The sequence below is a fragment of the Trichomycterus rosablanca genome, chromosome 9 (genome assembly GCF_030014385.1).
Source record: "Trichomycterus rosablanca isolate fTriRos1 chromosome 9, fTriRos1.hap1, whole genome shotgun sequence".
NCBI lineage: Eukaryota > Metazoa > Chordata > Actinopteri > Siluriformes > Trichomycteridae > Trichomycterus > Trichomycterus rosablanca.
Window position 1 is genome coordinate 35,731,515 of NC_085996.1, and position 20,972 is coordinate 35,752,486.

General features: G+C 41.6%; 1 protein-coding gene across 2 annotated transcripts in view; it reads left to right on the forward strand.

The window, feature by feature from the left end:
• ryr3 (ryanodine receptor 3) overlaps positions 1–20,972 on the forward strand; it is a 157,393-nt gene that overhangs the window by 123,353 nt on the left and 13,068 nt on the right. The window contains exons 69-85 of one of the 2 annotated variants that reach the window (XM_063002326.1): positions 1,422–1,592; positions 1,685–1,744; positions 2,660–2,794; positions 2,880–2,992; positions 7,073–7,169; positions 9,659–9,771; positions 10,660–10,711; positions 10,828–10,881; positions 11,269–11,368; positions 11,451–11,530; positions 11,648–11,724; positions 11,813–11,886; positions 13,942–13,959; positions 17,978–18,058; positions 18,166–18,254; positions 20,595–20,723; positions 20,828–20,932. In XM_063002326.1, the coding sequence (XP_062858396.1) occupies positions 1,422–1,592; positions 1,685–1,744; positions 2,660–2,794; positions 2,880–2,992; positions 7,073–7,169; positions 9,659–9,771; positions 10,660–10,711; positions 10,828–10,881; positions 11,269–11,368; positions 11,451–11,530; positions 11,648–11,724; positions 11,813–11,886; positions 13,942–13,959; positions 17,978–18,058; positions 18,166–18,254; positions 20,595–20,723; positions 20,828–20,932 (1,548 nt within the window). The remainder of the gene's footprint in view (positions 1–1,421; positions 1,593–1,684; positions 1,745–2,659; positions 2,795–2,879; positions 2,993–7,072; positions 7,170–9,658; positions 9,772–10,659; positions 10,712–10,827; positions 10,882–11,268; positions 11,369–11,450; positions 11,531–11,647; positions 11,725–11,812; positions 11,887–13,941; positions 13,960–17,977; positions 18,059–18,165; positions 18,255–20,594; positions 20,724–20,827; positions 20,933–20,972) is intronic. The other variant, XM_063002327.1, reaches the window with a different exon arrangement.

Genomic DNA, 20,972 nt, shown 5'->3' on the forward strand with positions numbered 1-20,972 from the left:
TTGGAAGGGTCTTGGGCTAGTTAGAGATGTAAACACTGATGAGCCAAAACTGTGGACCGCCCCTCAAAATTTGCAAAGCCAGTTTTTTACAACATTGGTAAGTACCTGTTGGTCAGAGGGGGAACAAGGCATGAACTGGCACCAGATTGTTGGGCAGCCAAGACTTGTGGATGGAGGACAAACATGAAGGCTGTGGCGTCTGGTACGGACCCACAGAGGAGTTACACTGGCTCAAACTGCAGATTTTTCTCCCCATTTTCCTCCCGATTTATTCATTCATTCATTCATTTTCTTATCCGCTTGTACAATTAGGGTCGTGGGGGGTTGCTAGAGCCTATCCCAGCTTTTCAATGGGCGCAAGGCACACAGTAACACCCTTGATGAGACGCCAGTCCATCGCAGGGCATACACACACACACACACACACACACATACACACACACACACCCGTTCACTTATAGGGCAATTCAGTGTCTCCAATTAACCTGAGCATGTTTTTGGACTGTGGGAGGGAACCAGAGCTCCCGGAGGAAACCCAAGCAGACACGGGGAGAACATGCAAACTCTACACAGAAAGGACCTGGACTGCCCCGCCTGGGGATCGAACCCAACACGTGCACAGCCCTCCTTTTCTCACCCGTGCTTTCTGCACAGGCATCTCTTCCACCAATCAGGGTCCTTACACAGCGTATGAAGACCCACCCACACATAGTCCGGCCCCCACCCTGCAGATACAGTGGCCAATTAGTATCTGCTGCAGGCACTGCCGATTATGCCCGCCAGATGGCACCCAGCCGACCAGTGGCAACACCAAGGAGTTCAGAAACTCGGTGCTGGTGTGCTAGCAGAATATCCCACTGCACCACCTGGGCTCTAACTGCAGATTATTTTAATACTGGTGTTGGTGAAGGTGTCACAACACACTGTGCTTTAAACCCTTCTGTGTATGAAGCTGCATAGTTGCAGGAAGGTCAGAGTGCCCATGCTAACTCCTGTCCACTGTCTAATGCATCTACAATGAGCATGGCATCATGAGGACTGGGCACAGAAGTGATAGAAGAAGGTCAACAGGTTTGACAAATCATGTCTTCTTCAAGAACATGTCAAAAGCTGGACACTTGTGTCATTAACCAGTGAAAGAGATGCACCAGGATGCACTATAGGACGATCAACATCACAGAGAATAGATGTTGCAGGACATGCTGGTAATGTCCTGGTGGTAATGACCAGAAACCACAGGACTCCTTCAGATGTCTTGTGGAGTCCATGTCTTGGTAGGTCAGACCTGTTTGATCACCATATTAAGAGGGTGTTCCTAATGTTTTGGTTCATCTGTGAATAGTTGCAATTGGACACATTCAAGTGCAACATACTAGCCTTATGTTGTGGTTAAATCTGTGGTTATGTGACTTGTACCAAAGTCCGGAGGTCAGGACCAGGAAAGGAGAGGAAAGAAGAGAAAAGGAGAACTGTACTCCATCCAGACGTCCTTAATTGTGGCGGCTCACAAAAAACTGCTGCCCATTGGCCTGAACATGTGCACCCCTGGAGATCAGGAGCTTATCTCATTGGCCAAGATTCGCTACAGTCTGGTGAGCAGCTTTTCTACTATCGTAAAGTTACTATCAATCCAATAAATATTTTTGAGGTCTGTTAGTAAATCTGGGACTTGTTGCTTTTACAGAAAGACACAGACGACGAGGTGAAGGATCATCTGAAGCAGAACCTCCATCTCCAAGAGAAGGCAAGTTAAAGATCATATTATGTCAATACACCGATCAGCCATAACATTAAAACCACCTCCTTGTTTCTAAACTCACTGTCCATTTTATCAGCTCCACTTACCATATAGAAGCACTTCTCTATCTATTTCTCTACATACCTTTTTAACCTGCTTTCACCCTGTTCTTCAATGGTCAGGACCACCACAGAGCAGGTATTATTTGGGTGGTGGATCATTCTCAGCACTGCCGTGACACTGAGTTGGTGGTGGTGTGTTCGTGTGTGTTGTGCTGGTATTAGTGGATCAGACACAGCAGTGCTGCTGGAGTTTTTAAATACCGTGTCCACTCACTGTCCATTCTATTAGACACTCCTACCTAGTTGGTCCACCTTGTAGACATAAAGTCAGAGACGATCGCTCATCCACTGCTGCTGTTTGAGTTGGTCATCTTCTAGAGCTTCATCAGTGGTCACAGGACGCTGCCCACGGGGCGCTGTTGGCTGGATATATTTTTGGTTGGTGGACTATTCTCAGTCCAGCAGGGACAGTGAGGTGTTTTAAAACTCCAGCAGCGGTGCTGTGTCTGATCCACTCATACCAGCACAACACACACTAACACACCACCACCATGTCAGTGTCACTGCAGTGCTGAAAATCATCCACCACCTGAATATTACCTGCTCTGTGGTGGTCCTGTGGGGGTCCTGACCATTGAAGAACAGCATGAAAGCAGGCTAACAAAGCATGTAGAGAAACAGATGGACTACAGTCAGTAATTGAACAACTACAAAGTGCTTCTATATGGTAAGTGGAGCTGATAAAATGGACAGTGAGTGTAGAAACAAGGAGGTGGTTTTAATGTTATGGCTGATCAGTGTATGATTAGATACTAATAATGTGATTAGGTAATAATGATATAATCTATTGATGGTGTAGACTGAAGACCTGGCGGTGCAGTGGCAGCTGAATCTATATAAAGACGTGGTGGTGAAAAGTGAGGAGCCGCCGAACACCGATCACACTATTGATCGAATCCAGGGAATCTCAGCTGCTGTCTTCTATCTTGAGCAGGTTCTTTTTTTTACTAAAAGTTTGTATTTTATGGGATTGCTGACAATAATGGGAAACTGCAAGAACTGTGTGTTCTGACCCTCAGGTGGAGCAGCCTTTGAGATCTAAAAAGCTGGTATGGCAGAAGCACCTGTCTAAACAGCGCAAGCGGGCGGTGGTTGCCTGCTTCCGCATGGCACCACTCTATAACCTACCAAGGTAAGCAACTGTGTTTTATGTAGGTAAGTCATCGGAAATTTACATTTTATCTTGTTATAAATGATCTGTTGCCATTTTTCTTCATCTGTTTTCTCCCTGATCAGACTGGTGATTTACCCATGTGACCTTAATGCTAATTTACTTTAGAATATCTGTTAAATACACAGTGTTGGCAGTTTATTAGGTACATCTGGTTTAGTTTTACACTAATGCACCTACCATATGGGTGCACTTTGTTTGTATATAGTTTCTGTTACTGTGTACAATTTATCAGGGGGCAGTTGTACCCTAGCGGTTAAGATACTGGACTAGTAATCGAAAGGTTGCTGGTTCAAGCCCCACCACTGCCAGATGCCACTGTTGGGCCCTTAATCCTCTATTGCTTAGACAATATATTGTAACAGTACTGTTGGTCGCTTTGGATAAAAGCATCTGCTAAATGCCGAAAATGTAAATGTAATCAGCCCTCCTCCTCAATTTAAAAAGAACTGGACCAACATTGTCTAACAAGTGGACCATTCTCGGCATAGCAGTGCAGTAAAGCCTTAAGTCTAGTTTACCATTTGGTACATGAGGCGTGCCATTCGCTTGTAGATTATTTATATATTCTAAACAGAATATCGAAACTGTAGGTGGGAATTTTGACCCATATCACAGCCCTATCCCTAAATATCAACCCTACCGCATCAACAGCAGCAACCCTAGTTCATAATTCAAAAATGTTAGGATCCTTGCTTCCAGTCACTGGGTGTGTTCGAAAACCTAGTGCGCTCTCTACATAGACGGCATTTTCTGTCATCCTACGTGCGCTCCTGAGAAGGAGGCTGCTCGAAATCCTAGATGCCATAACATGCTCACTAGTAAGGTATCTTAAAATTTCAACGGTATTTTGACTCGAGAACGAGTGAGCATCCGATGCTGCCTTAGTGGTGGAGGCAATCCCAGCATTCAGTGCGGAACAACTTTTCTCACAGAAAAATAAAAAACATGGCAGACGATGCGGAGAAACGACTGGAGTTATTATCAAACATAAATAAATTATTACTGATGTTTAATTTGTATAAACTTACACAAGTGTTTTTATTTGCGAATTCGGGCTTGTCATCGAATTTAACCGTTTTCGGTACGTGAAGGGAGATGTTAGTTCACATGCTAGCGAGTTGTGCCACCCCATCCCATTGGTTTGAATGGCATGAGGCTAACTGTGTTAGCTTAGTTAGCAAATCGCTAAGTAGCGCGTTCGAATAACCTGCCTTATAAGTCAATGACTTATCAGAATCCTCTCTATTTAGGCAGCTGCACATGTAGATAGTAAGACAGCAAGGCAGCTCACTAGGTTTTCAAACACACCCACTGTCTGTAAAAGATTTTCTTGTTCCCTTCATGTCCAAACAGGCCTTCCCCCACTGGTATCGCCCTGCACATTTGGTCCTAAAGTTTAGGCTGATTGGTTTTGCTAATTGTGGACAGTTTTTGTCTGTTCTGTGTCGACTCAGTACGCTTCTGGTGTAAAATGCTGATGTTGATGTGGTATCAGGTGCAGTAGTGTATTCAGCACACGTTATTAGTACATTCTGTATTTGTACATTTTACGACTATGTGCACTCAGGTGGTGCAGCAGTAAAATACACTAGCCCACTACGGAGAGATCCAGGGTCTGGTCGGGCTAAATCTGAGAGAGGGGAGGCCAAACATCTTAGCCGTTGGGAGATGCACTGGATAATGATCCACACTGCAACCTATAAAATACAGAAGCAGTTGTCCTGATCCTGTGACCTTTTCCAGCTGGATATTTTTGTTGCCCAACAATTCTTAATCCTGCACTGACACTTAGGTGTTAAAAATATCAGTACTGCTGCTGTGCCCTGTCACACGTCCCTTATTAATTAAAATCCAACAGATGGGCTACAGAGTATACAGTAATGTGTTGTGACAAAGCGCACTCGTATGGTGGTGTATTAAGGCCACTGATGACCAATGATTGTTTTGCCATATAAGTTACGATTTGGAGAATAAAGTCAAAATAATTTTGAGAATAAAGTTGAAATATTATGGCGAAAAAAGGTTGTGAAGCCGTGGTAGGCTTACCAGTTTAGGGAAGCACGGAGGAGCATCTTGGCTTAAATGACCAGAACCTGCAAGTTCTGCTTCAACAAAAGAGAAGATTTCCATAAAGTCTGTTGTACTGACGTTACATTGGTTTCTTATTCAACATTTGTTTGATATTTCAAATTCAAACCTATTACACACTTTCAATAAACGCAGTTTCTTGCTAAGCTGTTTCATCATTTTAATACTGTGAGGTGTGGGAGTTGTAGGTACAACAGACTCACAGGGACTCAGTATAAATCAATTGGCTGGACTATAAAGTTTTAATGAGCAAACAGAAACAAGGAGTACACAGGAGTGCGCCAAAATGCTCCACTCTACCTCTATCACTGCTATTTTTAAAATAAGTCCCCAATATAGCTATATACACCGACAAGGCATAACATTAAAACCACCTTGTTTCTACACACACTGTCCATTTTATCAGCTCCACTTACCATATAGGAGCACTTTGTAGTTCTACAATTACTGACTGTAGTCCATCTGTTTCTCTGCATGCTGTGTTAGCCCCCTTTCATGCTGTTCTTCAATGGTCAGGACCCCCCCAGGACCTCTGCAGAGTAGGTATTATTTAGGTGATGGATCATTCTCAGCACTGCAGTGACACTGACATGGTGGTGGTGTGTTAGTGTGTGTTGTGCTGGTAAGAGTGGATCAGACACAGCAGCGCTGCTGGAGTTTTTAAACACCTCACTGTCACTACTGGACTGAGAATAGTCCACCAACCAAAAATATATCCAGCCAACAGCACCCTGTGGACAGTGAGTGGACACGGTATTTAACTCCAGCAGTGCTGCTGTGTCTGATCCACTCATACCAGCACAACACACACTAACACACCACCACCATGTCAGTGTCACTGCAGTGCTGAGAATGATCCACCACCTAAATAATACCTGCTCTGTGGTGGTCCTGTTAAAAAGGTTTGTAGAGAAACAGATGGACTAAAATGGACAGTGAGTGTAGAAACAAGGAGGTGGTTTTAATGTTATGGCTGATCAGTGTATATGCGGCAATGTAGTCACTTCACATTAAAACCAAAATTATCGTCTGACATTACTAATAACAAACTGATGGTAACGTGCAGAGGAATGAGGATTTTGGTATTTGTGTAACTTATACGATGTACTAAATCCTAAACATTCCTCGAGGAGGTTGCTGTGGCCATAATATTTTGACTTTATGCCCAAAATTTTTTTATTCTTGATATCAAAACATTACATGTATTTTTTTAGTGGCCCTAACATGTACCTAATAAACTGCAAACAGTGTCAACTTACTTTCAAATTTGTCATTCTTCCAGTTCCTAAACATTCCAACCCATAATAATCTTACTCTTATTAACATCCTATTTTAGAGATTACATAGCAAGTGACTTCCTACTCTTTCTCACCTAGCCCTAAACCTTTTTTTCTCTGTTGTCTCTATAATACACCTCAGATTCAAAAATAATAATTACTTCCTGAGTGGCTATGGGTACGTTTGGCTGGAAAAGTTGTTCCATACCTCCAGCTTTGACGGTCTGTTCTCCATGCTAACGGTAACGTGAGCCTAAAGGACCTCATGATTCAGACCCCCCTCCCTTCCCCAGTCCACAAGCATTCGATTATACTGCTGTTCTGACTGGTCACCTTTAGCATGATTTTTTATTCATATACCTTATATGGTAAGTAATTAGGAAAGACTCGTACCTGCAGAAAATTTAGGACTTCTGTAGTAACCAAACAATGGTTTTAGTTTAGTAACCAAGCAATCCTTTCTTAACATCAAACTGATCATTTTAACTGTGCTGATTTACTATGTGTTCTTCATTCGTTTACTAAGGTGGCCAATCAGATGAGGCCATGAGCTGCATATCTCTCTCACTTCCTCCCCACCCCCAGAATGCACCCCTTTTTCCTCATCTCATTTACCCCCCTTCTCCCTCCCTGCCTCTGTTCTACCTAACCTCCCTCTCCCCTGAATCTTCAGGCATCGCTCTATTAACCTCTTCCTCACGGGCTATCAGAGACTTTGGATAGTAGCAGAGGAGTACTCTTTTGAGGAGAAGCTAGTACAGGACCTGGCAGTAAGTACCGGGTCAGCCTCGGCGCTGGCCTGTGTGCAGTGTGTGCCCGCTGGTGCCCCCTCTGTCGCTGTTTGCCCCGCGGCCAGCACCTTGCCCGCCGAAACGCACCAGCGCATCCCTGCTCGCCTTACGTCCTGGTCCTGGCTGGCGTTTGGCTCAGCTGGTTGTGTGCGCAGCCGACAGGCCCTGCATGAGTTTGTGCCGAGCCTGAGGTCACATAGAGCGCTGTATTTCAGAGCAGCATTGGTAAGAGGGGCAGATCTGCCCAGTGACACTCAGCCTTTATGTTTGGGTGTCGTCGTCCTTTTGTAAGTCTCGTAAATTCGTGGAAGTCAGTGGCATGTTCAACTCATCTAGAATAATCATGTTTCTGTACAGGTTCAAGCAGTACAGTGGCTTAGATGCTAGAATATTTAAATGTTCTCTTGGTGTTATAGTAGAGCTGGAGATTTATTTAGTCTTAAACAGTTTATGTGTGGCTGAAAAACAGCCTTACGTCTCTACGTACACATTAGTAAAATGATTTAGCATATTAGCATTAGGTTTCACTGAACATGCACTGCACTGCCATTCTCATTACTGTATGAGCACATTAATATGCATGACTACCATGAGCCGGTCATTGAACCCCAATAGTACCATCCATTGTACACAGTCCAGCAATGGCCAAGCTCTCTTCCAGCATGTCATCTAATTCATCTAATCATCTCAGTGCTTTTCAACTCTGGTCTGAAATTACATTTGTAGTCCAGCACTATTTCAACAGGATAGACGGAGGAATTTATTTATTAATAATAAAAAATGAATTTGGTAAATCACCTGAAGTGAAAACTGAATTTCTCAAAATGCAAGTGATTTAAAAAAAAATGACAAACTGCCATTAAATAGGCAAGACAAGTTTATTTGTATAGCACCTTTTACACACAGTGGCAATTCAAAGTGCTTTACAAAAGGAAAAAAATTCAAAGCATTAAAACATTCCTGAGATCTAGAACCTCAGAAAGAACATGACATTAAAACAAGAGAGTTAAAGTGCTTTAAAAAATAAGAACATAAAAAACTAAAAGAAAATATAGTAAAATAGCTTATAAAAATTAAGTGCAATAAGAGTTCATGAAACATAAAAATACAGATTCTAACGGTACCTGTTAGAGGTGAACTGCGAATAATGGAGCATCATGTGTCATTTTAAATAAAATCTGGTTACCAATAACAGAAAGATGGAAACTAAAAAGGAGAGTGAAAAGAAAGGGAAGAAGAACCATTAAAATGACATTTAAACTGTAATCGACAGCATTAATAATAATAATAATATATTTTATTCATGGGCGCCTGTCAAAACACTCAAGGACACCTTACAACACTTATAGTTTAAACATCAGTACATAATTAATTACACAGATTAAGGGTAGGCAAGTTTAAAGAAGTACGTTTTAAGGCGTGTTTCAAAACTAGGGAAAGAATGCTGTGAATGTCAGGAGGATGTGTCTTCAGCACTTTTCATACAGAGAGTCCTGCAACACATTGATTGATGAATTCCACTGTATACACATGGGGCCCAAAAACCTAGACATGACCACCTTGTGTGTTAGTAGTAGTTTAGTGATGAAAATTAGAGATCAAACCTTTGTAAGAAGTGCTTGCTATATGCTTAAGCACTCAGGTGATGCAGCGGTCTCATACACTATCCCAACACCATTCTAATCTAAACTGCTATCGACCAGCCAGGTGCTTACATGGACACATGATTGGCTGTACGTGTCTGTACAGCCTGTGCTAGCCGATCGAGGTGCCTGTTCAAGAAAGTGGGGTTGACTATGAATGGCAGGGCTGGCTCTCCATATGCAGTACTGTTATCTGTGAGACTCTATGTTTAGCGGGTGCAACTAAGCGGTCGGTGGATGGTCTGTGGCCCTCTTCGGTTGGAGATCGTACATGGCAGCAGAGGAGTAAGGTTGCAATTGGGTGAAAAATGAATAAAGAGGAAAAAATGTAAAAAAAAAAAAAAAAGTGCTACATGTTGTATATTTGTATATTGTTTATGTTTTACTTGTATTTTGAAGTAATAACATATTACTTTATACCAAATTCATTTTTATTCCTTTATTTTTGTTGCATTCACTTTTCAAGCTTAGATGTGAATTGAATTAGACCTGCTTTTACTGTGATTCTAAAGACGGCCAGAGATGAGAGACACTCTTGAATATTTCATTGTGTGCATTTCATTTCATTGTGAACTATAACAGCATGTGATGTTACATTAACCATCATACAGAATACAAAGAATACATGGACAGAGGTGTACAGATGTTGTTTGAGGTGGTCAGTGTGAAAGCCTGGGTCTGTATATGGTAACATTATACAGAGTCTGTGAGAGAGTCACTATAAAGAGAGAAATCTGAGTGTGTGAGAGAGAGAGAGAGAGAGAGAGAGAGAGCTGAAGCATGCTTGTGTTGAATAAAGACTGACGCATGTGACTCTTCCTGCAGAAAACACCAATGGCTCCGGAAAAAGAAGAGGAGGAAGCCGAGGCTGAAGTTCAGCCAGACCCTCTCAACCAGCTCATCCTCCACTTCAGCCATAATGCGCTGACTGAAAGAAGGTCTAATAGAGCCAAATCGTACATTTCACACAGACATGCACACGTGTTCTTTTAATAGAGCAATTATGGAAAGGACTTGTGCTCACACTGGGCTTTTTGTGTAGATAAAAACGCTGCCTGGGGGTCCTTAGTTGCATCTCAGATTTGTATTTGTCCTGAAAATATAACAAAACATAGAAGGTTCAAAATATCTATACATACACACTGATATCTGGAACTACATTAAACAGCCAGAACATTATGACCAGCCGTATGATGCTGTCCAAATAGTGCTGACCCACCACTCGAACTCTAAAGGTGTCTTGTAGTATCTGGTTCCAGGATCTTTCCAGCAGGTCCTATAACTCTGTACGTGTGAGGTGGACTGTCCTACAGGACATCCTGGTGGCCTTTTTTCCAGGTAAAAGACGTGCTTCAAAAAACAGGAGATTAATTGGACCAGACAGCCTTCTTTCATTGCTCTTGGACACTTCACATTCCTATTCACAGAAGGCTTTGGTGCACTGTGTCTTGTGACACATTCACCTATCACCAGAATTGAAGTTACCTGCAGTCTGAGCCACAGTGCCCCTTTTGTTGGTCTATACCAGACACCTTTATTTTCCTTGGCCTTCCAACAACCTGGTTTGGTTTTTTTAAGGGGCTTGTCATAATGTTTTGTTGGCTGGCTGGTTGAGGCGTCTGCATGAGGGAGGGTTGATTCACAGATAGTAGTGCGTGAATTTCCGTACACTACACTACACTACTCTCTGCCAGACAAGTGATAGTTCTCAGCTCTTCCAAGTCACAGTTGGGGAATTGGATGTGACTAGATTGGTAGGAATAGGGGAAAATAGTATAATAATAGTAATAATAATGATTGTTTGTGTAATTGTTTTTGATCTCTAGTGTCCTGGATGAAGATCCTTTATACATTGCGTATGCAGATATGATGGCAAAGGTATTTCAACCTAGTGTTAAATGCATTACTGTTAAAAAGGAGACATTCACAGAGCTGTATAACCACAACATAACCACCAAAATTCACCAAAATAAAGTGAAACGCTTGCTTTTCAGAGCTGTGCGGAAGATGAAGAAGAAGAGGATGAAGAAAAAGAAAAGACATTTGAGGTAAATACTGATATTATTTCACTTAGTGGACCGGAGCTGAAAATCTGTGTGGGGAAAAATTTGATTCAAAGCATAAAAGTCCATGTTTAAAAACCCTTTAAGAGCCACACAGTAACACCCTGGACGGGACGCTGCATGTTTTTGGACTGTGGGTGGAAACCGGAGCTCCCGGAGGAAACCCACGCAGACACAGGGAGAACATGCAAACTCTGCACAGAAAGGACACAGAAAGCCCCGCCTGGGGATTGAACCCAGGACCTTCTTGCTGTGAGGCAAAAGTGCTACCCACCAAGACACTGTGCCACCCTAGACTACAGTTAGTAACTGTTTATCTACACAGTGTGTCTACCTTATATGGGCTATTAAGCGCTTTGTTGGCTCTCACAGGAAAAGGAAATGGAAAAGCAAAAGATCCTGTACCAGCAAGCCAGGCTGCATGCTCGAGGAGCGGCCGAGATGGTGCTTCAGATGATCAGTGCTAGCAAGGGTAAGTAGATCTGCTGCTCTTTACTTCTCTCTTCTCTATCATTCTTGTTTCCTTAAATGCTCGCTGTACCGTTCTGTTCCAGGGCGACTAGGCCCCATGGTGACCTGCACTCTGAAGCTTGGCATCTCTATTCTCAACGGTGGCAATGTGGTCGTTCAGCAGGTACAAAACCACGTCTGACTGCATCACTGTAGACGACTGTACAGTATTTATATTGCGTGATCATCTAAATTAAACTAAACCATGTGTATGTATTTATTTATTTATTTTCTTCTGTAGAAAATGCTGGACTATTTAAAAGAGAAACGAGATGCTGGATTTTTCAAAAGTTTGTCTGGACTCATGCAGTCTTGCAGGTATGCTAGATTCAGAAACCTACACTACATCCCATAATTCCTAACATAAGAATTTATTGACTGTTTTTTTTTTCTTCTTGTTTATCAGTGTGCTGGATCTGAATGCGTTTGAGAGACAAAAGAAGGCAGAAAGCCTTGGAATGGTGACAGAAGAAGGGTCAGGTAAGTCTATTATGTTCATATGTACGCTCATACTGACGCTCATACTGCTTATGTGCGCAGTCCTTCATATGGTACCAGCATTATAATGATCAGACCAGATCAGGTCAGACCATGACCTGTTCAATCTCATTTCTATTAAAAGTGACCGATTTACTGTTGAATCCTATTCGGGTAGCAGCAAGACACGTTTTAATTAGCATGAATATCCATCAGAAGTCAGTTTTGAAATAAATATGTATTGATTACAAAGACCAACAAATACAACTATTTGGTATTTGGAAAACCCCTCTTAAATATATAAATAATGATTTTATAATAGTAACAGTAGGTATTTCCGGCAAATTTGTTTCCATAGTGTTTTTTTTTTCTGACTGGTGACCGATTAAAGTGACCGATTTACTGTTGAATCCTATTCGCTAGCAGCAAGACACATTTTAAGTGGCATAAATATCCATCAGAAGTCAGTTTCTTTTCTAAAATACTAGACAGTTTAAAAATAAATATATCTTAATAACAAAGTACAACAAATACAACTATTTGGTATTTGGAAAACTCTTAAATATATAAATATGATTTTATGATAGTTTTTTCCTGACATGTTTGGCTACTGTTGTAATTACTACAAATGAATGTGTGTTTATCTGACAACAATCTACTGCTGATTTATCAACATTTTCTTGATTTTGTTTTTGTATTCAGTGTGGCAAATTTTAAGGTACTGAACTAAAGATTAGAAGGTTTCTAGTTTAAGCCCACCGATGCCAATTGCCACAGTTGGGCCCTGGAGTTCAACTCCAGTTGTTTGCATTTTCTCATTTCATTTTGTTTAATTTTGATCAACCGCTCCATCCTGGCCAGGGTTGTGGTGGGTCCAGTTTCACTGGGAAGCACTGGACCAATCTATCTAAGGGTTTCGGCCACCCCCACCTTGAGCATAGTCAAACGTGTCTGTGTAGATGTCCAGCCAGCTGATAGCCCTGCTGAGATTAGAACCAGAGTTCTCTGCTTGCATTGTATCAGCCACAATTCAGTTCTTTTTGGATAAAAGTATCTTCTTAATGCTGTAAATGTAAAGTGGAACTCATATTGGGTCATATTTCAATATGACCATTTGCATTTTACCTTTTTTCGAGAGCACAGTCAACAGCGGAAACCGGCTGGAACAGCAGGAAGTGTTTTCAATTGTCAAATATAAATGTAGTCAATTCAAAAACTAGGTCAATTTACTAGTTTCCTAAGAGTAACAAAAATATAAAATATAATTGCTTATTAAGTGTGAAACAGTTTGGCAAACAGTTTTAGCAGTCTGTGTTCAATGTCATAATCAGTAATATTAAAATTCTATCTACATTTTCATTATAAAATCCATTTGGCCGCTCAGGTGGCACTAGCACACCATTTCAAACTTGTTGGTTCTCTCATCCGGCTGGGCTGGCCAGCTATATGAACAACAATTGGCTTGTTGTTCATATAGGGTGGGAAGCCAGATAGGGACCTCATAACTGATGCAATTACGACCTCTGATGGCGTCTGCACAGAGTCGAGAAATAATGAACTCATATATGAACTCGCCTCGTGTAAGTGAAAAGATGCAGTCGGCTACTGCACTTGTGTCGGAGGGGGGCGTGTGACAGTCTCGCTCTCCTCAATCAGAAGTGGAGATCAGCATCGGTAGAGAGGGAGCGTAATGCAATCAGGGTAATTGGATACGTATAGATTGGGAGGGAGATTGGGGAAAAATGCAAAAAAATATAAAGCCATTTGCATCAAGAGTCAGTTTAACCGATTCACCAACAGATCTAACAGTATTGCTATAACACTGCATGATAACAAGCTGTGTGTTAAACTGCTATGTGTTGCTCTGATCAATTTATCTAACCACCATTCCATTAAAGCCACCCTACTCACCTCACCCTGCATCACCTTTAACTGCACGTTCATTAACCACACATTCTGTCATATTCTCTCATTGTTGTCTGAAATTCACTGTCTTCTCCTGTGCTTATGTATGCCCTCTTTGTGTGTCTTCTATCATTCTCTATTCTTGGATGCCAGTCAACGTGAGTGAGCGGGGTAAATACAGTTTAGCTACTCCACATTACGCTTCGCTCTCATTTAGCATGTCAGCGTTTACAAATTAGCTTTGTACTCTGACCTGCTACGTCCATTAATCTGAATGCACGGCCATGTTAACCAGTCCTGCCATTATTCTTCGTCCGTTAGGGGTCACCATGGCGGATTATTTGTCTTCATCTTGTGCTGTCCTGAACATCCTACTCTGTCACCTCGTTCACCTGCATGTTCTCCCTCACCGCATCCATAAATTCCTTCTTTGGCTGGATTAATGCATGAATACACACTTGTCTCTGTATCAGACTACTTGTTAATCGGATGAGTTAATCGGTCTTTGCTGATTAGACTTCTGATCACCCTATCTCAGATGGAATTTTCTACCATTTTAGTATCAGTATCTTGAGTGTGGTCCTAAACTATGAAATAATAATATGTAATTTTTTTACGTTGTGAATCTGGAGCCTTTGTGATGTAGCTGGATTTAAAAATGGCTTTTACAAATATGACGTGACAGGTAACAATTTACTAACACGTGCAAGTCTTCAATCTAAAGCTCCACATTTTAAAACTGCAAATGCTCATACGTACTTGTTTTATGATCCTGAATATACACCAATCAGCCACAACATTAAAACCACCTCCTTGTTTCTACACTCACTGTCCATTTTATCAGCTCCACTTACCATATAAAAGCACTTTGTAGTTCTACAATTACTGACTGTAGTCCATCTGTTTCTATGCATGCTTTGTTAACTTTCTTTCATGCTGTTCTTCAATGGTCAGGACCCCCACAGGACCACCACAGAGCAGGTATTGTTTAGGTGGTGGATCATTCTCAGCACTGCAGTGACACTGACATGGTGGTGGTATGTTAGTGTGTGTTGTGCTGGTATGAGTGGATCAGACACAGCATCGCTGATGGAGTTTTTAAAACACCTCACTGTCACTGCTGGACTGAGAATTGTCCACCAACCAAAACTATCCAGCCAACAGCGCCCCGTGGGCAGCGTCCTGTGACCACTGATGAACTTCTAGAAGATGACCAACTCAAACAGCAGCAATAGATGAGCGATCGTCTCTGACTTTACATCTATAAGGTGGACCAACTAGGTAGGAGTGTCTAATAGAGTGGACAGTGAGTGGACACGGTATTTAAAAACTCCAGCAGCGCTGCTGTGTCTGATCCACTCATACCAGCACAACACACACTAACACACCACCACCATGTTAGTATCACTGCAGTGCTGAGAATGATCCATCACCCAAATAATACCTACACTGTGGTGGTCCTGTGGGGGTCCTGACCATTGAATAACAGGGTGAAAGCAGGCTAAAAAAGTATGCAGAGAAACAGGTGGACTACAGTCAGTAATTGTAGAACTACAAAGTGCTTCTGTATGGTAAGTGGAGCTGATAAAATGCACAGTGAGTGTAGAAACAAGGAGGTGGTTTTAATGTTATGGCTGATCAGTGTAAGTGTTAGATAAAATATCAAGGTGTCCATAAACTTTTGGTAACTTTGGTAACTTGTCTTACTCTTCTGACCTCCGTGTCCATTTCAGCGGTTCAGAGGTTTTCATTTTATTAATAGCCAGCCACAGCACCGGTTTCAACAGGTTTTGTTGCCCCTTGTAAAGTTTTCAGTTTCCTGATTGCATGTAAATCTGTCCTGTTTCTGTCTAATTTTAAGAAATTGTTCTATATTTGTTGTTCTCTCTCATAATTTAGCTAATTTTTAATGAACTGTCTTATGCTGCTCTCTTTGTTTTTATCTTAATTATTCTTGATGTTGATGTACTATTTTGATTTTGTACTATGATTTGTATGGTGTATGTACGTATTTGTTTTGATTATTTGTCTTATGTAAAGCGTCTTTGAGTATCTTGAAAAGCGCTATATAAATAAAATGTATTATTATTATTATTATTATTTGAATGGTAACAACCCCAACACCTTTAACCATTAAACCTGCTCTACCATTAAAATACACTAAGCTTGGACATAGACTTACATTCTCACGTACACCTGTTATCTCCAACTATTTAAACTCCCTCATTTATGCAACAGACTGGAAGCTTACTCTTGAGTGTTTGGGTGTGATGAGTTCTTCCCAGTGCACACTAGGTTTTGCAGGGCTCCTCCTCTCAGACTCAGCAAATGACACGAGTGGAATATCTGAGCAGCAAGATGTTTAAGATTGATGTTCTAACAATTTTTATAGTATTTCACTAGATAGCAAAAAGCATTTGGACACCAGAACACATCTGTATGTGTGAGCTGAATATCTAGTTTAAAAAACACATGAACTCTGAAATAATTCCCACGCCGTTGCCTTTCTAACAGTCTTTCTTTGTTCTGAGAAGGATTCTTGGTAGATTTCAAAACATAGTAGGAGCATAAGTAAGCCTGACACAGTCGAGTCACATTATTATGAGCACGGACAGCAGCTAGATGGACTGAAAGGTTGTGACAGGTATCTGGAGCCATGCTGACTGCAGAGCATCCCACAGATGCTGCAGGGTGCGTGGGTGGGAGGATCCATAGAGTGAACACGATGATCGAGGGGCTCCCACAGATGCTCAAGTGAGTTCAAGACTGGGTAATTAGGGGGCCAGGGTAGGACTTGGAAGTCTTGGTCATGCTCTTCCAACCAATGTCGGACATTTCTAGCCGTGTGACATGTTGCGTTGTCTTGCTGGAAGGTCCCATCCACCCCAGGGAAGACAATTTTACCCATGGTACTCTTACCCATGACAGAAACTAGGGATATATGTACAGACAGCCTATCACACACCTTACATACCCACCAAGCCAGCTCACAAAACGGGACTTCTTTTATGAGCTACAAGCTGTCGTCGTAGAAAGTAGGAAGTAGTCATAATAATGTGGCTCGACTGTGTATATTCACAGTCATCTCAAATGTGTTGGATGCTCAATGCCGGATGGTGAAAAGTACAATTCCAGTCTGCATTCTTTTAGAATTTAGTTAGTGCATAGTTTAGACAGGAGTTTGAGGTTCCTGTATATTAGACTGGTGTATAAAATACAAGCAATTATAAAAATCCATGTAAAAAATTAATGTAAAAATTGCAGGTACCAAATTAGCATTTTAAATGTCTTGAGGAGTGTTGAAATTACACATCTTGAAGACCTAAGGCTTGTGTGAAGACCTTCGGTGGCTCCAATCTATCCAGTCTATGAAGCTTCCATCTTAGCAGTTCTTACACTGATGTTACGTCCAGATGCAGCGTGGATCTGATTAGTGAAACTGTTCTACATGCCACAGCACTCAGTAGTTCTGTTCTCTGAGTTGTTTGGCCTACTGCTTCCTCAGCCGGGCTGTTCTTGCTGTTATTTTCACTTCACAGCAGCAGTGACGTTTTCCTGTTCAAAGTCACCAAACTTTTTATCACAGCTCACACTGATGAGCCAAAACATTTGGACCACCCCTCTGAAAATGCCGAGACATGGTCTTCACAAGACATCTGAAGGAGACATGTGGTATGTGGTACCAGGACATTTCCAGAAGGTCCTTTAAATCTGTATGATGCGAGACGGCTCATCTTATATTGCTTCCTGGTGCTTCCTGGCTGTCAACAGGATCTAGTTTCGATGCCTGTGTGCCCACTGTAGGTGGGCAACCCAATAGCAGCTTACCAACAACCAGTCCAGAGTGGCTTGTCCCTCCTCAGACCACTGTCAGCTGGTACTCACCACAGCTGCCTGTAAGAACCCACTGCTGTTTCAAAAATACTTTAAGCTAGTCGTCTAGCCATAACGATTTATCCCTTATCAATGTCCCTCAGGTCTTCAAGCCTGATCATATCGGCTGCATTTAACACACACACATTTTTGTGGAGGTGGTCCTAATGTTTTGGCTTATCTGTGTATTTCACCGGCAGTTTTTGCATGGCTGTACGCTTGATTTTATACACCCCCTATTTATAAGGGGTGTCCATATATTTTGGCCTTTAACATGCTTTATTCACTATTTTCATCTCTGTGCTCCATTTTTAAGGTTCCAAAGTACTGCAAAATGATGAATTTACGAAGGATTTATTTAGGTTTTTGCAGCTTCTTTGTGAGGGCCACAACAATGGTAAGAATCTTGATGTATTTATTTCATGAGATTATTACAGTGCCGTGTCTTCTTTCAGTCTTTGTCAGTATGTCTTATTTATTTTAACTTGCTGACCTGCTCAACAGATTTCCAGAACTTCTTGCGGACCCAGACAGGAAATACAACCACAGTTAACATCATTATCAGCACAGTGGACTACCTGCTACGTTTACAGGTAACACACCTGTAATTCACATAGAGTGCTTTCCATTAAAAAACATACACTTGACTCTCCAAACAGCAATTACTGACAATAAGTGGAAAATAGATGAAATACACAAAAAAAAAAAAATTATATATATATATATATATATATATATATATACTGTATATATATATATATATATATATATATATATATATATATATATATATACAGTGTATCACAAAAGTGAGTACACCCCTCACATTTCTGCAAATATTTTATTATATCTTTTCATGGGACAACACTATAGACATGAAACTTGGATATAACTTAGAGTAGTCAGTGTACAGCTTGTATAGCAGTGTAGATTTACTGTCTTCTGAAAATAACTCAACACACAGCCATTAATGTCTAAATGGCTGGCAACATAAGTGAGTACACCCCACAGTGAACATGTCCAAATTGTGCCCAAAGTGTCAATATTTTGTGTGACCACCATTATTATCCAGCACTGCCTTAACCCTCCTGGGCATGGAATTCACCAGAGCTGCACAGGTTGCTACTGGAATCCTCTTCCACTCCTCCATGATGACATCACGGAGCTGGTGGATGTTAGACACCTTGAACTCCTCCACCTTCCACTTGAGGATGCGCCACAGGTGCTCAATTGGGTTTAGTCCATCACCTTTACCTTCAGCTTCCTCAGCAAGGCAGTTGTCATCTTGGAGGTTGTGTTTGGGGTCGTTATCCTGTTGGAAAACTGCCATGAGGCCCAGTTTTCGAAGGGAGGGGATCATGCTCTGTTTCAGAATGTCACAGTACATGTTGGAATTCATGTTTCCCTCAATGAACTGCAGATCCCCAGTGCCAGCAACACTCATGCAGCCCAAGACCATGATGCTACCACCACCATGCTTGACTGTAGGCAAGATACAGTTGTCTTGGTACGTCTCACCAGGGCGCCGCCACACATGCTGGACACCATCTGAGCCAAACAAGTTTATCTTGGTCTCGTCAGACCACAGGGCATTCCAGTAATCCATGTTCTTGGACTGCTTGTCTTCAGCAAACTGTTTGCGGGTTTTCTTGTGCGTCAGCTTCCTTCTGGGATGACGACCATGCAGACCGAGTTGATGCAGTGTGCGGCGTATGGTCTGAGCACTGACAGGCTGACCTCCCACGTCTTCAACCTCTGCAGCAATGCTGGCAGCACTCATGTGTCTATTTTTTAAAGCCAACCTCTGGATATGACGCCGAACACGTGGACTCAACTTCTTTGGTCGACCCTGGCGAAGCCTGTTCCGAGAGGAACCTGTCCTGGAAAACCGCTGTATGACCTTGGCCACCATGCTGTAGCTCAGTTTCAGGGTGTTAGCAATCTTCTTATAGCCCAGGCCATCTTTGTGGAGAGCAACAATTCTATTTCTCACATCCTCAGAGAGTTCTTTGCCATGAGGTGCCATGTTGAATATCCAGTGGCCAGTATGAGAGAATTGTACCCAAAACACCAAATTTAACAGCCCTGCTCCCCATTTACACCTGGGACCTTGACACATGACACCAGGGAGGGACAACGACACATTTGGGCACAATTTGGACATGTTCACTGTGGGGTGTACTCACTTATGTTGCAGCTATTTAGACATTAATGGCTGTGTGTTGAGTTATTTTCAGAAGACAGTAAATCTACACTGCTATACAAGTTGTACACTGACTACTCTAAGTTATATCCAAGTTTCATGTCTATAGTGTTGTCCCATGAAAAGATATAATGAAATATTTGCAGAAATGTGAGGGGTGTACTCACTTTTGTGATACACTGTATATCAAGTTTAATAATAGAAAAGGAATACTATATATAAACATAGAATAAAATAAGAAATGTGGCAGTGGCATGAACAGTACAGCATCAGGCACTGTGCAATGAAGATGTAAAGTATGGTACACTGACAGTACACTAACAGACCTAAGTAAAAAATAGAAATGGTATATTATATATAAACATAGAATAAAAATAATTTAGCAGCGACATGAACAAAACAGCATCAAATGTACAATTAATAACAGGCTTAACTTCTTTGGAAAGGCCTTCCACCAGGTTTGTTATTGTATTTCTCTGAACCTGTGTTCATTCAGTTGAAAAAGCATTTGTGTGTTCAGCCACAGGAGTCTGAATGAGAACGACTGGCTCGCAACAACGTTCCAATGTTCCAAAGTTCCTTTAAAGCATATAACTGTTTCATACACCTGCTAACAATGGATGTGGCTAAAACACCTGACCTTCATGTTGTGAATTATGATTTCTAACTCAGAAAAGTTAATTATAATGATATAAACTGCTATAATACAATGAATGTATTTGCTTTCTAGGAATCTATAAGTGATTTCTACTGGTATTATTCTGGAAAAGACGTCATTGATGAACAAGGTCAGCTGAACTTCTCCAGAGCCCTGGCAGTAGCTAAGCAGATCTTTAACTCACTGACTGAGTATATCCAGGTAATGTTTATACACTTAACCAAGCCTTAACCAATATGAGGTCCTTCAAAGAAATGTCTAGATTAAACATATAGTGATGGTTACCGGTCTGATTTGCTGGTCAGGGTCCATGCATTGGGAATCAGCAGAGTTTGGCCCACAGCAGGTTGTGGGATGCTGTCGTTGGATTCCTGCATGTCTTTGCCAACATGCAGATGAAACTATCGCAGGTATTTCAACATACACAATACATCTGAATTTTTTTGTAAA